This window comes from Peromyscus leucopus, chromosome 1, assembly GCF_004664715.2.
Source record: "Peromyscus leucopus breed LL Stock chromosome 1, UCI_PerLeu_2.1, whole genome shotgun sequence".
NCBI lineage: Eukaryota > Metazoa > Chordata > Mammalia > Rodentia > Cricetidae > Peromyscus > Peromyscus leucopus.
Genome location: NC_051063.1, coordinates 52,816,755 through 52,836,227, shown reverse-complemented (window position 1 = coordinate 52,836,227; position 19,473 = coordinate 52,816,755). Strand labels below are relative to the sequence as shown.

General features: G+C 49.2%; 2 protein-coding genes across 6 annotated transcripts in view; both read left to right on the top strand.

Moving 5' to 3' along the window:
- Positions 1-2,971, top strand: part of Kcnip2 (potassium voltage-gated channel interacting protein 2) — a 23,033-nt gene extending 20,062 nt beyond the window's left edge. For all 5 annotated transcript variants that reach the window (XM_028891124.2, XM_028891126.2, XM_028891128.2 and 2 more), the window contains 6 exons: positions 332-401; positions 547-617; positions 723-830; positions 1,015-1,119; positions 1,242-1,304; positions 1,587-2,971. In XM_028891124.2, coding sequence (XP_028746957.1) covers positions 332-401; positions 547-617; positions 723-830; positions 1,015-1,119; positions 1,242-1,304; positions 1,587-1,634 — 465 coding nt within the window. In that variant the 3' untranslated portion in view covers positions 1,635-2,971. The remainder of the gene's footprint in view (positions 1-331; positions 402-546; positions 618-722; positions 831-1,014; positions 1,120-1,241; positions 1,305-1,586) is intronic.
- A 12,618-nt stretch (positions 2,972-15,589) lies between these two features.
- The window catches only part of Oga (O-GlcNAcase), a 36,597-nt gene continuing 32,713 nt past the window's right edge, over positions 15,590-19,473 (top strand). Inside the window, exon 1 of the mRNA XM_028891191.2 lies at positions 15,590-16,217. Coding sequence (XP_028747024.1) covers positions 16,019-16,217 — 199 coding nt within the window. The 5' untranslated portion in view covers positions 15,590-16,018. The remainder of the gene's footprint in view (positions 16,218-19,473) is intronic.

The following is a 19,473-nucleotide window of genomic DNA, read 5'->3' as shown; positions in this document are numbered from 1 at the left end:
GTAGCCAACTGGGCAAGGGCTGCCCCAGAGAGGCCTGGCTGACGTGCAGTTGCCTGGCCTGGAGAGTATGGCCTGGGTGCTTTGAAGAGGGAGATGGGCCCACAGACCCAACTCATAGCCTGAGGCTCAGGGCCCTTGGGGGTGGCAGGCTGGACTTGTGACTTAGTACACCGGGCAAGAAGTCTCCTTGCCAATCGTTACCAGAACTGTGTGGTAAGTTCCACAGAGGCAAGATGATTTTTTCCTCCTTCTGGGAGTCTCTGGCCTGAGGGTGCTGAATGGGAAGGAAGTGGGGTTTGTGTCTCTGCTCAGCCTGCTTGTCCCTGTCCAGGAATGCCCCAGTGGAATTGTCAATGAGGAGAACTTCAAGCAGATTTACTCTCAGTTCTTTCCCCAAGGAGGTGAGGAGACAGTTGTTGTCTCAAGGCTGAGGTGGGAAGAGGGTTCTGGAGGGCTGAGGTAAGGGGGTGGGTGGTGGGCAAGCTGCAGAAAAGAAGCAGGTGCCCCTGCCTGAAGGCCAAGTTCACGCCCCGCGCTCATCCACAGATTCCAGCACCTATGCCACTTTTCTCTTCAATGCCTTTGACACCAACCACGATGGCTCTGTCAGTTTTGAGGTGAGCTAGGGGAGGAGATGAGTGGGACAAGCTTTTGGGCTTCGGGGGTCTGAGATTGCCATGCCAAACCCAAAGAATGGGCTGGCAAAGACCCCCCCTTTCCAGGACTTTGTGGCTGGTTTATCGGTGATTCTTCGGGGAACCATAGACGATAGGCTGAACTGGGCCTTCAACTTGTATGACCTCAACAAGGACGGCTGTATCACCAAGGAGGTGCAGGGCCACTGACGGCAAGAGGGGCGGTGTGTAGGGTGCCGGGTGGTGATGGTCCAGAGGGATCTGATAACCAGCGTCCATCTGTGTCACCAGTAAGGGGGGGGAGGTCTGTCCTTGGCCCTAGGCCCCTGGGTTTGGAGCTGGAGGCCTTTAGGAGAAATCTTCTCATTTGGTTTAACAGGAAATGCTTGACATCATGAAGTCTATCTACGACATGATGGGCAAGTACACATACCCTGCCCTCCGCGAGGAGGCCCCAAGAGAGCATGTGGAGAGCTTCTTCCAGGTGCCCGGGGTCTGGGTGGGCTGGGGGCCCTGGAGTGGAGGGCAGACAGGGCCCCCAAGGCTCTTCTCTAAGTCTCTCTCCCTTTGCCCCCCTGCCCCCCCTCCTTGACCGCCCTCTTGCAGAAGATGGACAGGAACAAGGATGGTGTGGTGACCATTGAAGAATTCATCGAGTCTTGTCAAAAGGTAGGACCCTGCGCTCTCCATTTCCCTGCTCTGAACTCTAAGGCCCAAACCTGCGAAACGGGAAGAGACTCCCCTCAACTTTATGTCACCCCTACCCCAGTCCGTTCTTTCATGACCAAGGGGGACTTACTCCTTCCCCACCCCAGGCCCCCCGTGTATCCTTCTCTGCCTCTGAAGGTGCCCATCTCTGGTTAAATGTCTCTCTCTGTCTCTGACAAGCTTTTTTTTTCCTCTTTTCCTCTAACCTGCCTCCCTCACGTCGTACATGTACCATGACCACAGGACGAGAACATCATGAGGTCCATGCAACTCTTCGATAATGTCATCTAGCCCCCACCCAGGGGGAGGGCTAGTGGGGGTGACCATGCTCTAGTCCTAGTTCAGGTGAACCTAACCCTTCTCTGCCCGGGTCTGTCCTCATCCTCCCTGTACCCTGGGGGCTGTAGGGATTCCAGGTCCTGGGCCTTCAGTAGTCCAGATCCCTGGAGCTGGGTGGCAGGAGGGGACCGCGTGTATCTGGGAGGGGAGTGCCCAGCTCCCAGCAGCTCTCACCCCCTTCTCGCCTGATGCCAGTGCTGAGGACACCCCGGTGTAGGGACCGCGTGGTTCCTCACCTCCCGACCGCACTCTAGAAACCACATTAGACTAATGTCTCGTGCTATGGTGCTTTCCCCTGCCCCTGGTCTCACAGACTCCCCTCTAAGATTCCTTTCTCAGAGAATATGCTCCGTCCATGTCCCTGGCTGGCTTTTGAGCATAGCCTTTGAGGAGCCTGCAGGAGGGGGCCAAGAAAGAGAGAACCTTGGCCCTGAGCCAGTGCTTAGGGCCTAGGAATTGGTTGGAGCGGAAAACAGAAAGCCTGGGCAGATGTTGAGAGCCCAGGCTGGGCTGCCACTGCCAAGTTCTATGGGTCTGCTGTCCGGGCCAGCAGAACATGAGTTCCTTGACTCCCCAGAAGGCCTTATGTCCTTAGCAATGTCCCAGAAATTTACCATACACTTCTCAGTGTCTTAGGAGAGCCTGGGATCCAGATAGCTGGTTTCTCTCCAGATCCTCTCCATCCTTCTTGCTTGTGTGGTGGGAGTGGTGGCCAGGGGAAGATGAGTGGGAGGTGTCCTGGATGATGCCTTTCTAAAGTCCCATCCTGCCCTCCTGCCTGTCACCTGTTTCGATGGCTTCTGTTTCAATTTTCCATGGCCTCTAGATTTGGAGGCCTGGAATGAGTCAGGGATTTTCCTGAACTTGAGTCTTCCCACTCCTAGTGGCTGCCTTAGGGGAAGGAGAGGACACAGGCAGGCACTCCATCTGAACCCAGTATGGGGACATTCATTGGATCATTGCCCAACCCTCCACAATGCCCTAGGATGCTCTAGGGTCCGTCCCCTCTCCCTCTATCTAGTCTACCCAGAGATGCCCCTGAGCTCACCTAGAGGGCGGGGACCACAGGATTCAGGTCCGACCTTATTGTCAGCACCCTGCCATGCTGCTGCCCCTCCTAATACACCTGCTTGTCCCATTCAGCTCCCTTCCCAGTCAGCTAGGGTCTGAGGGGAAGGCCCGCACAGAGCCCCATCCCGTCAGACATGGTTGACTGCTTTGCATTTTGGGCTCTTCTACCTATTTTGTAAAATAAGACACCAGATCCAATAAAACACAATGGCTATGCACTGCTGTCTTTGCTTCTTGTTCCCTCCCACCCCACCAATGCCACGCAATCCAGATGACGTCCCTACAGCCCTTCACACTCTCAAGAAACTGTCTTTCAAGTATGGCCATGCTTGACACATACCCAAGATCAGGTTGGAAATCCATCTGACCTTAGCCCCTACGAGAATCTTCTCCCATGACCTGAGAGGACACCCAGAAAGATGGGGTGCTGTCTGAAGACTCCGTATGCCAAGCAAGTTGTCTTTTTTTTTTCTTTTGCCATAAAATGTATTTAATTCCAGTTCTGGAAAATGGAGAGAAAGAGAATCATTTACCATTCTAATCCAACATGAATATGGATTTGGAAAACAGAAGCAAATATATACATATAAATATGTGCATCATATACGAGTATATATAATGTATATATGCATATATACATCTATATATTTCCAGACTTTAGCCTCATTGAGATTTGAACCTTTGTTCTTGTTTTTTTCTCTCTCTTTCTTCTTTGGAGAAAATCTTCCCTAGTCAAGGATGACCTTCAACCCTATCTTCTTGTTTCTACCTCCCAAGTGCTGGGATTACACGCATGTGCCACCCATAGGACCAAGGCCCTAGCTCATGTCAACAGCCCTGCTCCCAGACCTCCTGACTCCTCCCTTGCCAGATGTCTTTACAAGTCGTCAAATACGTTTTCATGCTTCTGCTCGTGGTGCCTCACTGGTCGGTTAATATCCTTTGGATTGCTTCCACAATTGTGTTTTGATCACTGGTGTGGTTGACCAGACTGCCAGGGGGAACCTTCCAGCTCTGGTCTGTGTGTCAGCCATTGCCTGGCGTTTCTCACCAGTATCTGCAACTTGACACACCCTGCAGCCCTGCAGGCAGCCTTTCTGTGTAGTCGGTTGCAGCTTCTAGTGTTCGTCTTCATTTTGCATGGCCTGTGGCTCTTGAGCTTGGCATCAGACATAAGCTATGCAGTAGCTTTGGAGATTCAGATTTCTTTTTAATTATTTTATTATGTGTATCTTAGTTAAGGTTTCTCTTGCTGCGATTAAACACTATGACCAAAATGCAAGTTGGAGAGGAAAGGATTTATTTGACTTACACTCCCACATCCATTGTAGTTCATTCACTGAAGGAAATCAGGACAGGAACTCAAACATGGCAGGAACCTGGAGGCAGGAGCTGATGCAGAGGCCATGGAGGGGAGCTGCTTACTGACTTACTTCTCATGACTTGATCAGCCTGCTTTCTTATAGAACCCAGGACCACCAGCCCAGGGATGGCACCACCCACAATGAACTAGGCCCTCCCTCCCCCATCAATTACTAATTAAAAAAATGCTCTAGCCAGGTGCAAGCCTTTAATCCCAGCACCAGGACAGCCTGGTTTACAGAGTAAGTTCTAGGACAGCCAGAGCTGTTACACAGAGAAACTCTGTCTCGAAAAACCAAAAAGAGGGAGGTGGTGGCGCACGCCTTTAATCCCAGCACTCGGGAGGTGGAGCCAGGCGGATCTCTGTGAGTTCGAGGCCAGCCTAGGCTACCAAGTGAGTCCCAGGAAAGGCGCAAAGCTACACAGAGAAACCCTGTCTCAAAAAAAACAAACCAAAAAAAAAAAAAAAAAAAGATTTATTTATTTATTATGTATACAGGAGAGGGTGCCAGATCTCATTACAGATGGTTGTGAGCCACCATGTGGGTGCTGGGAATTGAACTCAGGACCTCTGGAAGAGCAGTTGGTGCTCTTAACCTCTGAGCCATCTCTCCAGCCCCTTCTGATTTTCATGAGTATAGATCACTCACTGTACCTTGCTCTTACACACCCTTTCAGCTGCCTTCCCTCACCCACCTTGCTGGTCTCCCCTTTCCATTCCAGTAGTCTACCTTTTTGTTTGGGGTGGTGTGTGTGTGTGTAAAACTCTAGATTCTGCATATGAGAGAAATTGTACACTATTTTTTATCCCCCCCACAAAACACACTTTTTTTTTTTTTTTTTTTTTTGGTTTTTTCGAGACAGGGTTTATCTGTGTAGCTTTGCGCCTTTCCTGGAGCTCACTTGGTAGCCCAGGCTGGCTCGACTCACAGAGATCCGCTGCTCTGCCTCCGAGTGCTGGATTAAAGGCGTGCGCCACCACCGCCCGGCAAAACACACTTTTTAAACCTTATTTATTGTGTCTCTCACATCATGCATTTCAATCCCTGTCCCTTCATATCTACCCTTTGCCCTTGTAACCTCCCCCCAAAAAATAAAATTTAAAAGAAAAAAATCTCATTGTAGAAGCAGAGCGTCACACAGTTAACCCTTTTACCCATATATCTTCACTTGCAAGTGTTCACTGCAAAGAGTCGTTGGTCTGGTTCGAGGCCTCTGGTTTCTGCTACACCATGGATGCTGGGCCCTCACTGGGACTCCTCTGGATTATCCTGCTGTTGCCATGTGTCGTGGAGATCCTGCAGCTTTGGGTGTGCCAGACCGGTCCCTTTATGTGCTCTGGCAGATCACAGATGGGGTGGATGTTGCGGTGGGCCTACGTGTATGTAACCCTGGTTCTGGACCTGGGTAGTTGCAGGGCTGGTCAGCCAGCTAGCTCCCCCTCATCCTCACCACCAGGGGGAGCTCTCCAGCACTGCCTCTTTCACACCCTCATGATAGGCACACCTACATCACCAGGGCCAGCTCCTGTGTGTTGCCCAGGTGAGGTGCAGGGGCCACTCTCCAGAGTGCTGCAGCTGGTGAGGGGTAGGGGCCACCCTCCTGAGTGCTGCTCCCCCTTTCCTTACATCCAGGTGGCATTGTTCTCCTTCCTCCTTTTTCGGGGGTGGAGTTTTTTGAGGAAAGATGTCGTGTAGCCAGGCTGTCTTCAAACTCACTATGGAGGTGGTGGGCATAGTCTTGAACTCTGAGCCTTCTTGAATCTGCACCTCTCAAGTGCTGGGGTCACAGGCATGTGGCACCACTGTTTCAATGCTTTATGGCTGAGTAAACACCTGGCACCAGCCAGCATAAGGAACAGCTGCTGTGAGTGGACTCTGTCGGCATGTAAATGACAAAGCTGTTCATTCCACTGGAAAGACGGTGCAGTCTATTGGGGAGCTTTTCAGATTCTTTTTCATTGGCCACATGTATGCTTACAGAAACACATATCAGACCTGTGGGCGAGGGAACCAGCTTTCCCCTCCTAATGGCCACCGTCCATCTCAGTCAGAGGTTTCAGAGAGGCAAGGCAAGCTACCTTTTTGGCAAACCTTTTTTTAATGCTTGCGATAGGATCTCATGCAGCTAAGGATGGTCTTGAACTCCTCACCCTCTTACTTGTGCCTTCCAAATGCTGGGGTTGCAGGCATGTTCCACCAGGCCCACCTTTGGCAAACATTCCCCACCCCCACCCCCACAGGGTTTCTCTGTGTAGTTTTGGAGCCTGTCCTGATCTCGCTCTGTAGCCCAGGCTGGCCTCTAACTCACAAGAGATCCGCCTGGCTCTGCCTCCTGAGTGCTGGGATTAAAGGCATGGGCCACCACTGCTCAGCTTTGGTAACATTCTTAAAAATTGAATTGCAAATTGAGTTACTCTGAGAATGCTGTCTTTTGAGAAGTACTCTCTCCTTCCCTCCCTTCCTGCCTTAGATGAAGCAGAGTTGGGGATTATTGAAAAGGGAGTTCAGCACCAGTGGGATGATGGATCAGCAGGTGAAGATGCTTGCCGCCAAGCCTGATGACTTGAGTTCCCTCTGGGGGACCCACATGGTGGAAGGAGAGACCCAACTCCCACAAGCGGTCCTATGACCTCCACCCATGCACATGGCACGCACATCCCACCCATCCATCCCGATAACTTAGATCTGTGGTAAAGAGAAAGGGAAGAAGTAGGAGAAGTACATCCCCACGGGCATGAGCACAGGCTTCTCAAGACAGCCTTTCGAGTCCCTTCGGTCTAAGGAGAGTTCCCTTGTGTCAACACTGCGACTTTGCCTCTGGATATGTGTATCAGTGGTGCGAAGGTGTCTATGCTGTAACAAGTGTTTCCCTGTCCTGCCAGCTCCCAAACAATGACATGGAGCCTTCTTATTAATTATGAAAGAAAGCTTGGCCTATAGCTTAGACTTGTTTCTAACTACCTCATAACTTAAATTAACCCATTTCTATTAATCTGCATCCTGCCACGTGACTAGTGGCTGTTACTTCTCCTCCTGCTCATCCTGCTTGCTCTGCATCTCCTGCCGTCTCCACCTTTCTTCTTCCCACAGTTCTTTCTGTCCCCAGAAGTCCCGCCTAACCTCTTCCTGCCTAGCTATTGACCATTCAGCTCTTTATTAATCCAATCAGAAAGAGTCTTGGCAAAGACACATCTTTACAGTGTAAACAGATATTCCACAATATATGTCTTAGTGAAAAGTATGATAATGACTGGAGTTCAATCCCTTGGGCCCCACAAGTTGCCTTCTGATCTCCACATGCATACCATGTCACGAATTCACAAGTGGTAATAAATGTGATTAAAAAATTTCTTCCAGGGACTGGAGACATGGTTCAGCAGTGAAGAGCACCACATGGCAACTCACATCTGTCTGTAACTCCAGTTCCAAGGGATCTGACACCCTCACACAGACATACATGCAGGCAGAACACCAGTGAACATAAAATAAGTGAATAAAAAAACTTATGCCGGGCGGTGGTGGCACACGCCTTTAATCCCAGCACTCGGGAGGCAGAGCCAGGTGGATCTCTGTGAGTTCGAGGCCAGCCTGGGCTACCAAGTGAGTCCCAGGAAAGGCGCAAAGCTACACAGAGAAACCCTGTCTCGAAAAACCAACCAACCAACCAACCAACCAAACAAACAAACAAATTAATCCCAGCACTCAGGAGGCAGACATGTAGATCTCTGAGTTCGAGGCCAGCCTGGGGTACTAAGCAAGTTCCAAGACAGCCAGGACTACACAGAGAAACCTGGTCTTGAAGAAATTTCTTCCACCAAATGTAAACTGGTGCTGCCATTATAGAAATCATCATGGGATCAAATGGAGTGACTCAGTGTAGGCTCCCTGAGGCAAGAACAGGCTTCCTTTTTTCATCTTTTTTTTTTTTGCCTTTTTTTTAAAGCATAAATATTTATTTGTAACAAAGGAGTTTATGTACAGTGTTGAAAATCAACAACTTCTTGTTAAATTCACATTTGCACTTCACCTTTTTAAACAAACATTTATAATCATTATTTTATACATATATAGATATGTAAATGCAACATTGAGTTCAATGGTCCTTCAGCATTTTCCACTTAAATTTTTTTGTTTTTTTTAACATAAAAACAGGTTATAATTCCAAAGTCCAGAGTTATTTGAAACTAGAAAATATTTTCTCTGTAGAAAATAGTAAAAATGATGTTATACCCAGATTGCAGGAACCCCCAAAAGGCCACCACAGAGACCAAATCCCACATGTAAAAGCAAAGAGCCTTTATTTCATGCTCTGGAGCTTGGTCCCTCTGTCTGTCCGACACGGTAGTGAGAGCCGAGAGCCCTGAGCTCAGGTGGGGCAGAGTTTTTATCATAGCAGAGGTTGGGGTGAGGGGATTTCCAGGATTCAGGACCCTGATTGGCTGACAGTTGTCTAGGGATATCTGTAAAACAAAAAATAGGTGTGCTAGATTCAAGGACATCTGGCCACCTTATCTAATGGTTGGAATGTTTGGGGTGTCAGGTACTTCCTCACCCCTGGGTGGATCCCTGGGTGGTACCAGCTTAAGGTTTTTCCTGGGTCTGGGTGTTGCCTGCCAGTAAGCCTGTCACAGAAGCTGTGTCTAGATCCCTAAGCCTGTCATGGCTGCTGTGTGGTCAAGCTGATTTGGGGCCCTCCACAATAACATTTTCCAATAAGTCCTTTTAAGCCAAATAATAGCTGAATTATACATATAAATATTGATTAGATTCTGGGATACAGAAGAAACTTATCTTCGTCTGCTCAGAGAGCTATGTTTTACTTAAGTTATGTGAGATTCCTATTCATCTTTCCCTTCACTGTTTGATTTACAGCAGACATTTTTCTATAGGCTAATCCATAATCTAAAAAGATTTTAGCCTTCCCTCCTGAAAGCATGGCCAGCATTTTCTTTCATCAGCTTGATACAATACAAATTCTTATCCTAATAGTGAAATGTTTCACTGAGGCTTGCCCAGTAATTGAGTAAAACCAAAACTTATTATAAGCCACAGTCATCCTAGGGTCCCCCCTGCTATGTAGTCTCCCTGGTTCTGTGGGTTGCAGTCTGACTGTTCTTTGCTTTATATCTAGTATCCACTTGTGAGTGAGTGCATACCATGTTTGTCCTTCTGGGTTTGGGTTACCTCACTCAGGATGATATTTTCTAGTTCCATCCATTTGCCTGCAAATTTCCTGCTGTCATTAAGAACAGGCTTCCTTAGTGCTTGTATTCTGCACTGTATCCTGAATGGGGAGTGGCTAATGGTAGTTTCCTCCTTCCTTTTCGGGAACTCCATTATGTGCTGACTCATCCACAAGAGGAAGTCAGGCCTGACAAGGTCAAGGGAGAAGCAAAAACTCCCTGTAGGGCTGGAGTAGAGTGAGCGAGCACTCAGCATGTGTGAGGCCCTGGGTTCGATCCCCAGCATCACAGAAAGCAGCACCCTACTTCCAGAGTCATTTTGTTGTCTGTGTCTCCTGTGTGTCCCATCTGAGAATCGTCAGCTCCTCATGTGGGTCCTTGGGTGTCAAGTTAAAGATCGGATCAAAACTGTGGGCCCACTATCTGCAGTGGGTAGTGGGGAGCCAAATTTCCATTTGCTCTCCCCTCCCCCCCATTTTGTTTTTGAGAGGTTGCTGAGCATGAAACCCAGGGTCTGGTATATACTATACCAATACTGTACCACGGAGCTGTACCCCACAGCCCACTCTCATAAACTCTGGACCCCTGAAGTTCATCTACAGATCCTAAGTTAAGAACCTATTACCTAGTATTGAGTATATCCCTAGATTTCCTCTTTTTTTTTTTTTTGATGTTGTTGCTGTTGATGGTTATTTCTGGAATTGTTACCAGGGGAGTTCTTTGTTTGTTTGTTTGTTTGTTTGTTTGTTTAAATAACTTATCTTTATTTTATGTGCATTGATGTTTTGCCTGCATATATGTCTGTGTAAGGATACCAGATTTCCTGGAACTGGAATTAACTGCTCAGCCATCGCTCCAGCCCCCTTCAGGGAGTTCTAAGTCTCAAATTAACTTAGAAGGAAGCTCAGAAGGATCATTTAATTAGCATATGGGAGAAAAACAATATGGCCAGCAAGCTGTAAATCTTGGCAGCTGCCAGGAGGAGGGTGATGGAGAAGAGGAAGAAAGTTTTGAGTTAGGGTCAGTGTGGTGGTTTGAGAGAAAATGGCCCCCAAAGAGAGTGGCACTATTAGGAGGCGTGGCCTTGTTGAAGTAGGTGTGGCCTTGTTGGAGGAGTGTGTCACTGTGGGAGCAGACTTTGAGGTCTCTTTTTCTCAAGCTTCACTCAGTGTGGTTGTCAGTCAACTTGCTGTTGCCTGCAAGATGTAGCTCTCTGCTCCAACAACCATGTCTGCCTGCACACAGCCATGTTCTCCTCATGATCATAATGGACTGAACCTCTGACACTGTAAGCAAGCCACCCCGATTAACTGTTTCCTTTAATGGAGTTGCCGTGGTCATGGTGTCTCAGCACAGCAATAAGAACCTAACTAAGAGTCAGAAATGGTGGTCTGCACACTGTAGAAAAATGGGAAGGAATCCTCCCGGGAAACAGAGCCAGGGGTATCGAGATGACTACGCTCAGAATTTTGACTGGCATTCAAATGAGAGGTGAAAGGAGGAAATGGCAAAGTTATGCTTTTTGAGTTAAAACTCAGAAAATCTGGCAGGCTTAGCAATGAAGGTCTGCACACAACTGGGCTGAAGGAGGGGCTTTGGAGCCACATGGTCTCTAAGGGAGTGGTTCTCAAGCTGTGGGTCTCGACCCTTTGGGGGTTCCTTTCACAGGGGTCACCTAAGACCATCAGAAAACACAGATGTTTACATTATGATTCATAACAGTATCAATATTACAGTTATGAAGTAGCAACAAAAATAATTTTATGGTTGTGGATCACCACAATATAAGGAACTATTAAAGGGTCACAGCGTTAGGAAGGTTCAGAACCACTGACTTAAAGGGATAATTATTCCTGCCATTTTCTTATTTTGTCTACAGGTGAATCTGTGTTCCTCAGGTGACTGTCAGGCCCAATTAGATCCCCCTCCTTTTTTTCATTCTTCTTCTTCTTCTTCTTTTTTTTTTTTTCTCGAGACAGGGTTTCTCTGTGTAGCTTTGTGACTTTCCTAGGTCTCGCTCTGTAGATCAGGCTGGCCTCGAACTCACAGAGATCCGCCTGCCTCTGCCTCCCCAGTGCTGGGATTAAAGGTGTGTGCACCACTGCCCGGCTTTCCTTCTTAATTTTAAGCTCAAGGAGTATTTTCTTAGTTTGAAACAACAACAACTAGAAACCAGGGCAGTCAAGGTGTACATCTCTACAGCTACTGAGAGGAAGAAAATGGAGAGGAAAGTGGAGTCATGTCTTGTTGAGTAAGCTCCAGGAAAGCTGGCAGGTTTAGCAGTAGAGGTTGGCGAGGAGGGAGGGAGGAGGGAGGGAGGCTTCAGAGAGAGAGAGAGAGAAAGCCTAGAGTGTCAGGGCAAGCATGCTTAGGACTGGGCTGGTGTCTGAAGAAGAGATAAACAGAAAAGTTATGATCAGCGTCCAGTTGGATTAATTCTAAGGGAGGCGACAACAGTGTGTAATGTTCTAGTGCTCGGGGCAGAGCAGGATGGAATGTTCTACCCAAGGCCAGAGAGTCTCTTCTTTTGACCTGGAGAAATTAGCTTTCCCTAAAAGGGGCTCAACAGAGTCTTGATGCCTCTGCCTTCTCATATGCTATTTTACATCTTAAAAAGGTTTTTATCCTCTCTCTCTCTCCCCCCCCTTCTCTCTCTCTCTCTCACACACACACACACACACACACACACACACACACACACACACACACTCATTTTCTCTGTTCATCATGAGCCTGGGTACCTTTGTGCCTTTAGCCACCTCACCTGCCCTAGTATTTGACTCTTAAGGAGAGGCACTTGTGACACATCCAGCTCTAGTGTTTCCAGGGAAACAGGAAGTGCAATCCAAAGCTGATTAGGAGGGAAGGAGCCATTTTCAGTGGCTACCTACCAGAATCAGTCTCATCATGTAGCCTAGGCTGGCCCACAGCTCAGGATCCTTCTGCATCTGCTTCCCCAGTTGCTGGGGTTCTAGGTTTAGCCATCATGCCCAGGCTTCAGTTTTCCCTTTGCAGCTCAGGAAATGGACTAGCTTGAGGCTCTCTAGGAAGTTTGTGGCACAAAGTTAGACTGGACTCAGTCCCAAGCCTCTGTCGAGGGTGGCCCCGAAGTTAAGATTTGTGTGTCTTGTGGTGTGGTGACACATGCTTAGAACCTGGCCTTGGGAGGCAGAGGCTGAGGGATCACAAATTTAAGGGCAGCAAGGGCTACACAGTGAGACTTGGTCTCCCACAAACAAATAGGGCTGAGGAGATCGCTCATTTGGTAACGCTTGCCATGCAAGCTTGAGGACCTGAGTTTGATTCCAGTGTTTTCAAAAGAGACTGAGTATGGTGCACGATCTTGTAATCCCAGGGCTGCGGAGATACAGAGAGGCAGACCCTGGAGTTCCTTGGCCGGCCAGCTCAGCCTAGTTGGTGAGTTCCAGGCCAGTGAGAGACTATGTCTGAAAAAGCAAGGTGGGCAGCTGCTTGACACCTGAGGTGGTCTTCTGACCTCCACAGTCATGTGCACAGTGTGTACCTGCACCCCTACACACACACACCCCACTGGAACACCCAGCAAACCAGTGTGTGAGCGATGGAGGACATGCATGATTTAAAGAACATGACACTGATATCCTGGTGCTCTGTCCTTTTCCTTCTTGGTACTTGCCAGTTTGTAATCATGTATTTATTGGGGAATTTTGTGTTCTCTCCATTATACTCAAGTTCCTTTGAGCTTCCTGGGTACCTGGACTAAGTCTAGCCATCCTAACCCCTGTCCCAAGAGTCTGCCATTGTGTGTGTGTGTGTGTGTGTGTGTGTTGTGTGTGTGTGTTGTGTGTGTGTGTGTGTGTTCTAGTGTGCTTATGCATGCATGCCTCTGTGTGTGGGTGTGGAGGTGTGTGGCTGTCCTGGATCTCACTCTGTAGACCAGGCTGGCCTTGAACTAGCAGAGATCTGCCTGCCTCTGCCTCCTGAGTGCTGGGATTAAAGGCACCACTACTGTCCAGCTATAATCTGCCAATTTTTTTTTTTTTTTTTTTTGGTTTTTCGAGACAGGGTTTCTCTGGGTAGCTTTGCGCCTTTCCTGGAGCTCACTTGGTAGCCCAGGCTGGCCCTGAACTCACAGAGATCCGCTTGGCTCTGCCTCCTGAGTGCTGGGATTAAAGGCGTGCGCCACCACTGCCCGGCTGTACTGGTACCTTTTTAATTTTACATTTTTTTTTAATGTGTGTCGGTGTTTTGCCACACATATATCTGTGCACTACTGTATGTAGTGCCCAGGAAGGATAGAAGAGGGAATTGGACTCACACACACACCCCAACCGGAGTTACAGATGACAGTGACCCACCATGTGAGTACTGGAAATCAAACCCAGTTCTCTGGAAGAGTATCAGTGCCCTTAGCTGTGGAGCAATTTCTCCAGTCCTCACTGGTACCTCTTGTAGGTGAAAAGGCAGGGGCAGGGGTGGGTAAGCATTGAGTGGAGAATGTGTTCTAACTGAGTGGTTAAGAGTCACACCCGTCAGGTCTGGGGACGCAGCTAAGGGGTAGAGCACTTGAATAGCATACGAGGCCTTGGGTTTGATTACCACCCAGAAGGAAAAAATAAATGCTCTTCAGCTAGCAATGGTGGTGAATGCTGACCTGAATGGTTTTCAGACTAGCCTGGGCTACTTAAGGAAACCCTGTCTCAAAGAGAAACAGAAGAAACAAAGAGCTGGGCATAGGAGGGATATGCCTACAACCCAAACCCTATGAAGGCAGAGGCAGGGAGGGGAGGAGGGAGGAGGAGGAGGGGGGAGAAGGGAAGTACTTCTCTTTGGCTGCTAACTCCCATCTCAACAGTCCAGGACTGAGAACTCCTGACTGGGGGTGAGGAGGCTGGAGAGATGACTCAGCCATTCAGGTGCTGCTCTTCCAGAGGACCTGAGTTCAGTTCCCAGCACCCACGTCCAGTGGCTCACAATTGCCTCTTCTGCCGCCCCCCCCCCAGGTACCCACCCATACAAATGTGGCCCACACACATTAAAAATAAATAAACGAATGAAGAGTCCTGGGTGGGGCTGGCGATGGCTCAGCGGGTAAAGGTCCCTGCCCAGTCTGTGCTTGACAGCCTGAGTTTGAGCAAAGGCTAGGAGAGAACAGACTTCCAAAAGGTGACCTCTGACTGCACCATAGGCCATGGCATGTGAACCCACACAAAATAAATAAAAATACAAAATCCCTGGAGTGCTTGTTTAGCATGCACAAGGCCCTGGGTTGGATACCCAGCACAGCATAAACCTGACATGGCAGCTCACATCTGCCATGCACATCTCATCAACGTCCCTGGAGCTACCACCACGCTGAAGTATAAAATAAACTACTGTCTTAATGTTGAAAACGAGAGGTTTGTTCCCAAACTGAGGCACATCTTAAAGAACATAAATGTCAAGAGCACTCTGAGAGGGCCACAGGAAATGCAGCAGGAGGCAAGCCCATGGAGGCAGGCTTTCCCAGGAAATGTGGATGCTGCGGCAGAAGGATCATGTCCCTTAAACACACTGCACACTCCCCATCGCCATAGCAAGCCGGCATCCCACTCCTCTTATACCTTTATTAGACTCGTTTTCCCTTTCTCCATATGTAGTCCGGCGAATTTCACACCACGGTCTCTCCCCAAACAAGGACTTATCCCCTCTGACTTCCCGAAGCAAATGAAGAGGATATCAAGCAGAAACTGTGTGTACTCGCTTGTTTTAACCATATTATGAGGTCATAATGGTCTCAAAGACCAGGATGAGGCAAACTCAATAAATAGTTGCCTGCGTAACTTAAAACGGGTGAGCTCCGAAGGGGGAGTAGAAGAAAATGACTCAAGACAGAGGGGTGAGCTGAGCTCCCCGGCATGGTGTCTTCACAGAACCGGACGTGGGTCAGGCAGACGTGATGAGCCAAACTATTACAAGAATCTCCTAAAGTAGGTCAGTGTTTCCTACCACTTTAAGACCAGAGGCGGCGTTTCGGCGCCTGCGCACGGAGAGGGTAAACGCCTCTTCACCACCCCCCCTCCACCTTCCTCCCAACTCCCCGCCGGCCGCCTTCTCCCAGGCTCCCCTCCTTCGGGTGGGGTAATGGTCCGTCCCAGAGTGCGGCCCTCAGCCCGGAGGGTGGCCCGCCGAATGGTACGTCCCACCGCCGCGTACCTCCCCGGTTTGCCCGGCTCCCTCTGGTCTGATTCCCCCTAAGAAATAAAGCCTAGTGGGCTGATCCCAAGGAAGGAGGGGGAGCCGGGCGAGGGACCGGTCTGAGCCGGTCTGTGGCGCAGGCGCAGTGCGGATAAACAGGAAGCGGGCGGCAGCGGCAGCGGCAGCAGCAGCCTAGGGACTCCCGGGGCAAATAGCCGAGGATTTCAGGCCGTTCGGAGGGCTCCGGGCGCGGAGGACGGGAGAAGGCGCCTCGGCCCTGCTTCCGTGGAGACGCGGTGGCGCCCTCGCCCTCCGCTTAGGCTCCCAGCTCCCAGCCCAGGCGAGGCAGCGGCTGACAAAGGGCTCGAGCCGGTGCCGCCGCCCTTCTCATCCGGGCACTCGGGCCCCCGCCGAGAGGAAGGGGGCAGGGCGGAGGGGGAGGGGAAGGAGCCCGGGAGGCGCGCGTGCGGAGCCGCGGCCCTTTGCAGGGCGCCGGGCCTGTGGCCCAACGGACCGAGGCCGAGGAGGAGCTGCGGCGGTGGCGGCGGCCGGCGGCAGGAGGATGGTGCAGAAGGAGAGCCAGGCGGCGCTGGAGGAGCGGGAGAGCGAGCGCAGCGCCAATCCTGCCGCCGCCTCGGGGGCTTCGTTGGCGCCGCCGGCAGCTGCGGCCCCCGGAGAAGACAACCCATCCGGAGCCGGGGCGGCGGCCGTGAGCGGGGCGGCCGGAGGGACCCGCAGGTTCCTGTGCGGCGTGGTGGAAGGTGAGTTCGCCTTCCAGCCCCTCCCCGGTGTGCAGCACCTGTGTGTCCCCCGCCCCCCCGGGGCGCATTCTGGTGCTTCCTCGTAGGGCTCCCCCCCCCCAGGTCGGGAGCTTGCCCTTGCCAACGCGGGTGTGGGGGAGGCGGGAGAAGACGGCGGCGGGCACACTTCTTTTCCTCCAGGCCCGAAGGTCCCATTCTCCTGGCTGTTGAGGAGCCTGACCCCACCCTCCGTGGGCTTGGAGCCAGGTAGACGGTGCAGGAGGCGGCGGCGGTGGCAAGGAGCCTGTCGTCAGGCTCAGTGTTTCGCTTCTTTGTACCTTGGGATCTTAGTCCCCAGGGTGGTCTGCTTTCAAATGAGGAAATTTGTGCGACGCTCCCGTCCCCACCCATGTAGAGGTGGGGGGAGGAATTCACCCCTCGCAGGTATACTAAGGAGTGAAGGGAGCGCGGTAGGCCTATAGTACTATAAATTCCTCCAGGCTTAGGATGTATATATTTTGCTGGCCTGCAAACCTCCTTTCCCCCTTGAAGACTCACTTGCAATCGAGAAAGTGTCGTGTTTCCAGTTGCTGTTGACTGTGTATGTGTGTGTGTGAAAATTTTCACTATAACATTCTGAGCATTTGTGATGTGGAGTTAGAATTCAGTGAAAGGTTTAATTTTTATAATTACTGTCTTCTCATTTACAGTTGAAAGGAACGAGGGACGTTTTGGTAGTGAGGGAAGATTGCCAGAAGATCTTATTGCAGTTTCTGAATAAGAATGGGCAGATACTGAACTCGGGAGCACATTACCTTGGTTCTTTTCCCTAACTAGATAGATCGTAGTTTGGGTTTCCTTACGTTTTTGGCAAACCCAAGGTTTCCTAGTTTGTGTCATTTTTTTTTTCCTTTTTTATTCTCATTACTGGAGAATATAAAAACTAATACTCAAACCAAGAAGGCTAAAGGTAGGATTCTCCTCTTGGTTGAGAGCATCTGCTTTTCCAGTCTATTTTGAAAGATAAAAGATAGTCGTTATGGTATTTTAGATGAAGATTAATTGCAGGGAGAGAGCATTCTTGGCAGCTGCAGTAAGACATGAAACAGCTCAGCAAAATTATTTTACAAAATTTAGGGGAAGACTTCCTACTGGAGCCAGTATGAAAACACTTGTGTTATGTGCTGGGCTTGCTAGAGTGCAGAAAGATTTTGGAAAAACTACAGTGAATTTTTGTTTAAGGCAGGGAAGGCATGGCAGTTTTATTTCGGACAAAAACTGTGTGTCTGGAACAAATTACACAAATCATAAGATCTGCATGAATTCCTGTTGAGTTAGTCTCTCTAGTTCGAAAGGAGACAGATGCAAGTTGTGTAGTTTGTGTAGGTGTGTCAGAAGCTGCCACAGATGACCTTGAACATTCTGATCTTCCTGCCTCTGGAGTGGCTGGGATTACAGGCCACCACCTCGGTTTGGGTGTAAATTTTTTTTTGCTGTTTGCTGTTGGTTGGTTGGTTGTGTGTATCCCCCACATAGTGTCCCAGCGTGGCCTGGCTTCACTTTGCGTCCCAGGCTGTCGCTCAGTTCAAGGCTTGGGTGATCTTGCCTCACGGGAGTGTGTATTGTTTTGTCAAAGACCCTAGGGTGGTGAGTGGTAGGAAAAGATTCAGGGGATACAGAAAATTAGAGCTGACCGAGCACGATTGATACTGTCTGTAATCTAGCATTGGCGGGCTGAGAGAAGGGGTGAGGGTGAGGGCAGCCTGGGTTACAGAGTAAGTTTGACAACAAAAGGGGGGTCTGAAATGAGTTGTGCAGAAGTGAAGGTTAGGAAACTGGCGTGTGATAACCAGAAATGGAGGAGATGGCTTACTGTGGTTTAAACTGGTTTCTCTTGAATAGTATTAAAGTGAGTCTTCCTTAAAGTACGTTAAATAGAGCGGTCTTCAGTTCTGTTTACCTCCTCTCGTCTGAGCACTGAACCAGCACCAGTTTCTTTAGTACTTCTGGGTTGGCAGCATTCTGTGAAGGATAGGAAATAACTGTAGTTACTGCCAGGATGGTAGTTTTTTGTTTTTTTTTTTTTTTTCCCTTGCCCTTCAAACCTTGGTTAGTTTTAACTCTTGTGTTAATAGTACATTTTCTCTTTGTGATCCAATTAATCCAGACCATAAACCTGGCTTTGAAAGAGTTTTTGAAGATTAAAATGTTAAAATTAGGGGCTTGAGAGATGGCTCAGTGGTAGAGAGCACTAGTTACTCTTCCAGAAGACCTAGGTTGGATTTCTAGCATCCACATGGTTCCTCACAGCCATCTCTAATGCCAGTTACAGTCTGTAACTCCAGGGAATCCCACTCCCCTTTCCCTCTGAGGGCACTACATACATGTGCACAGACACATTCAGGCAAGACACTCAATAAAGTTTAGAATGGAAGGTGCTGCTATCGCTTAACGATGGCTGATTGTTGTGCTATTCTTTTTGGGGTACAGAATATTTGCCTAGGATTAGAATTCCTATGGGAGGGTGCTTATGTTCAAAGTGTTTTTAAAAAATACCTGTTTTGCAGGGGAGGTGGCCATGAACAAGGCACAGCATGTGAGATACAGCATGCCTGTGGAGGTCAGAGGACAGTTTGCAGGAGTCCTTGTGTGTGGATCCCAGAGGTTGTCAGGCTTGGCAACCGCCTTCATCTGCAGACCCTTCTAGCTGTCCCCAGAAAGCTTACTTTGATCATCTTTGTGTGGCTTCTGAGTTTTCCTTACCTCTTGCTAAGGATTAGGCTGAGATGGGTTGAGGGAAAGGTTAGATTGGTTGTAAGGTCTGTAGTGGTGTTCCTAGAGTGCCGGAGAGCTCTGAATGCCAGCTTTATTTACTATCAGCCAATTTTTTAGACATTATTTCATACAGTTACAGTTTTCACTTGAATGCAAAAATAGCTGTAACTAGAAAACTAGTGTAGAAGTTATTTTTTGTTTCCTATAGTGGATAAAGGGTGTCAGTTATATCCTTTTAATTATTTATTTATTTGTTTGTTTGGTTGGTTTGGTTTTTTGAGACAGGGTTTCTCTGTATAGCTTTGCGTCTGTCCTGGATTTCGCTCTGTAGACCAGGCTGGCCTGGAACTCACTGAGATCCTCCTGCCTCTGCCTCCCGAGTGCTGGGATTAAAGGCATGCATCACCACCGCCCGGCCCTTTTTTGATTTTTTTTTTTTTGAGACATGGTTTCTCTGTGCAGCCCTGGCTATCCTGGAACTCACTTGTAGACCAGGCTTGTC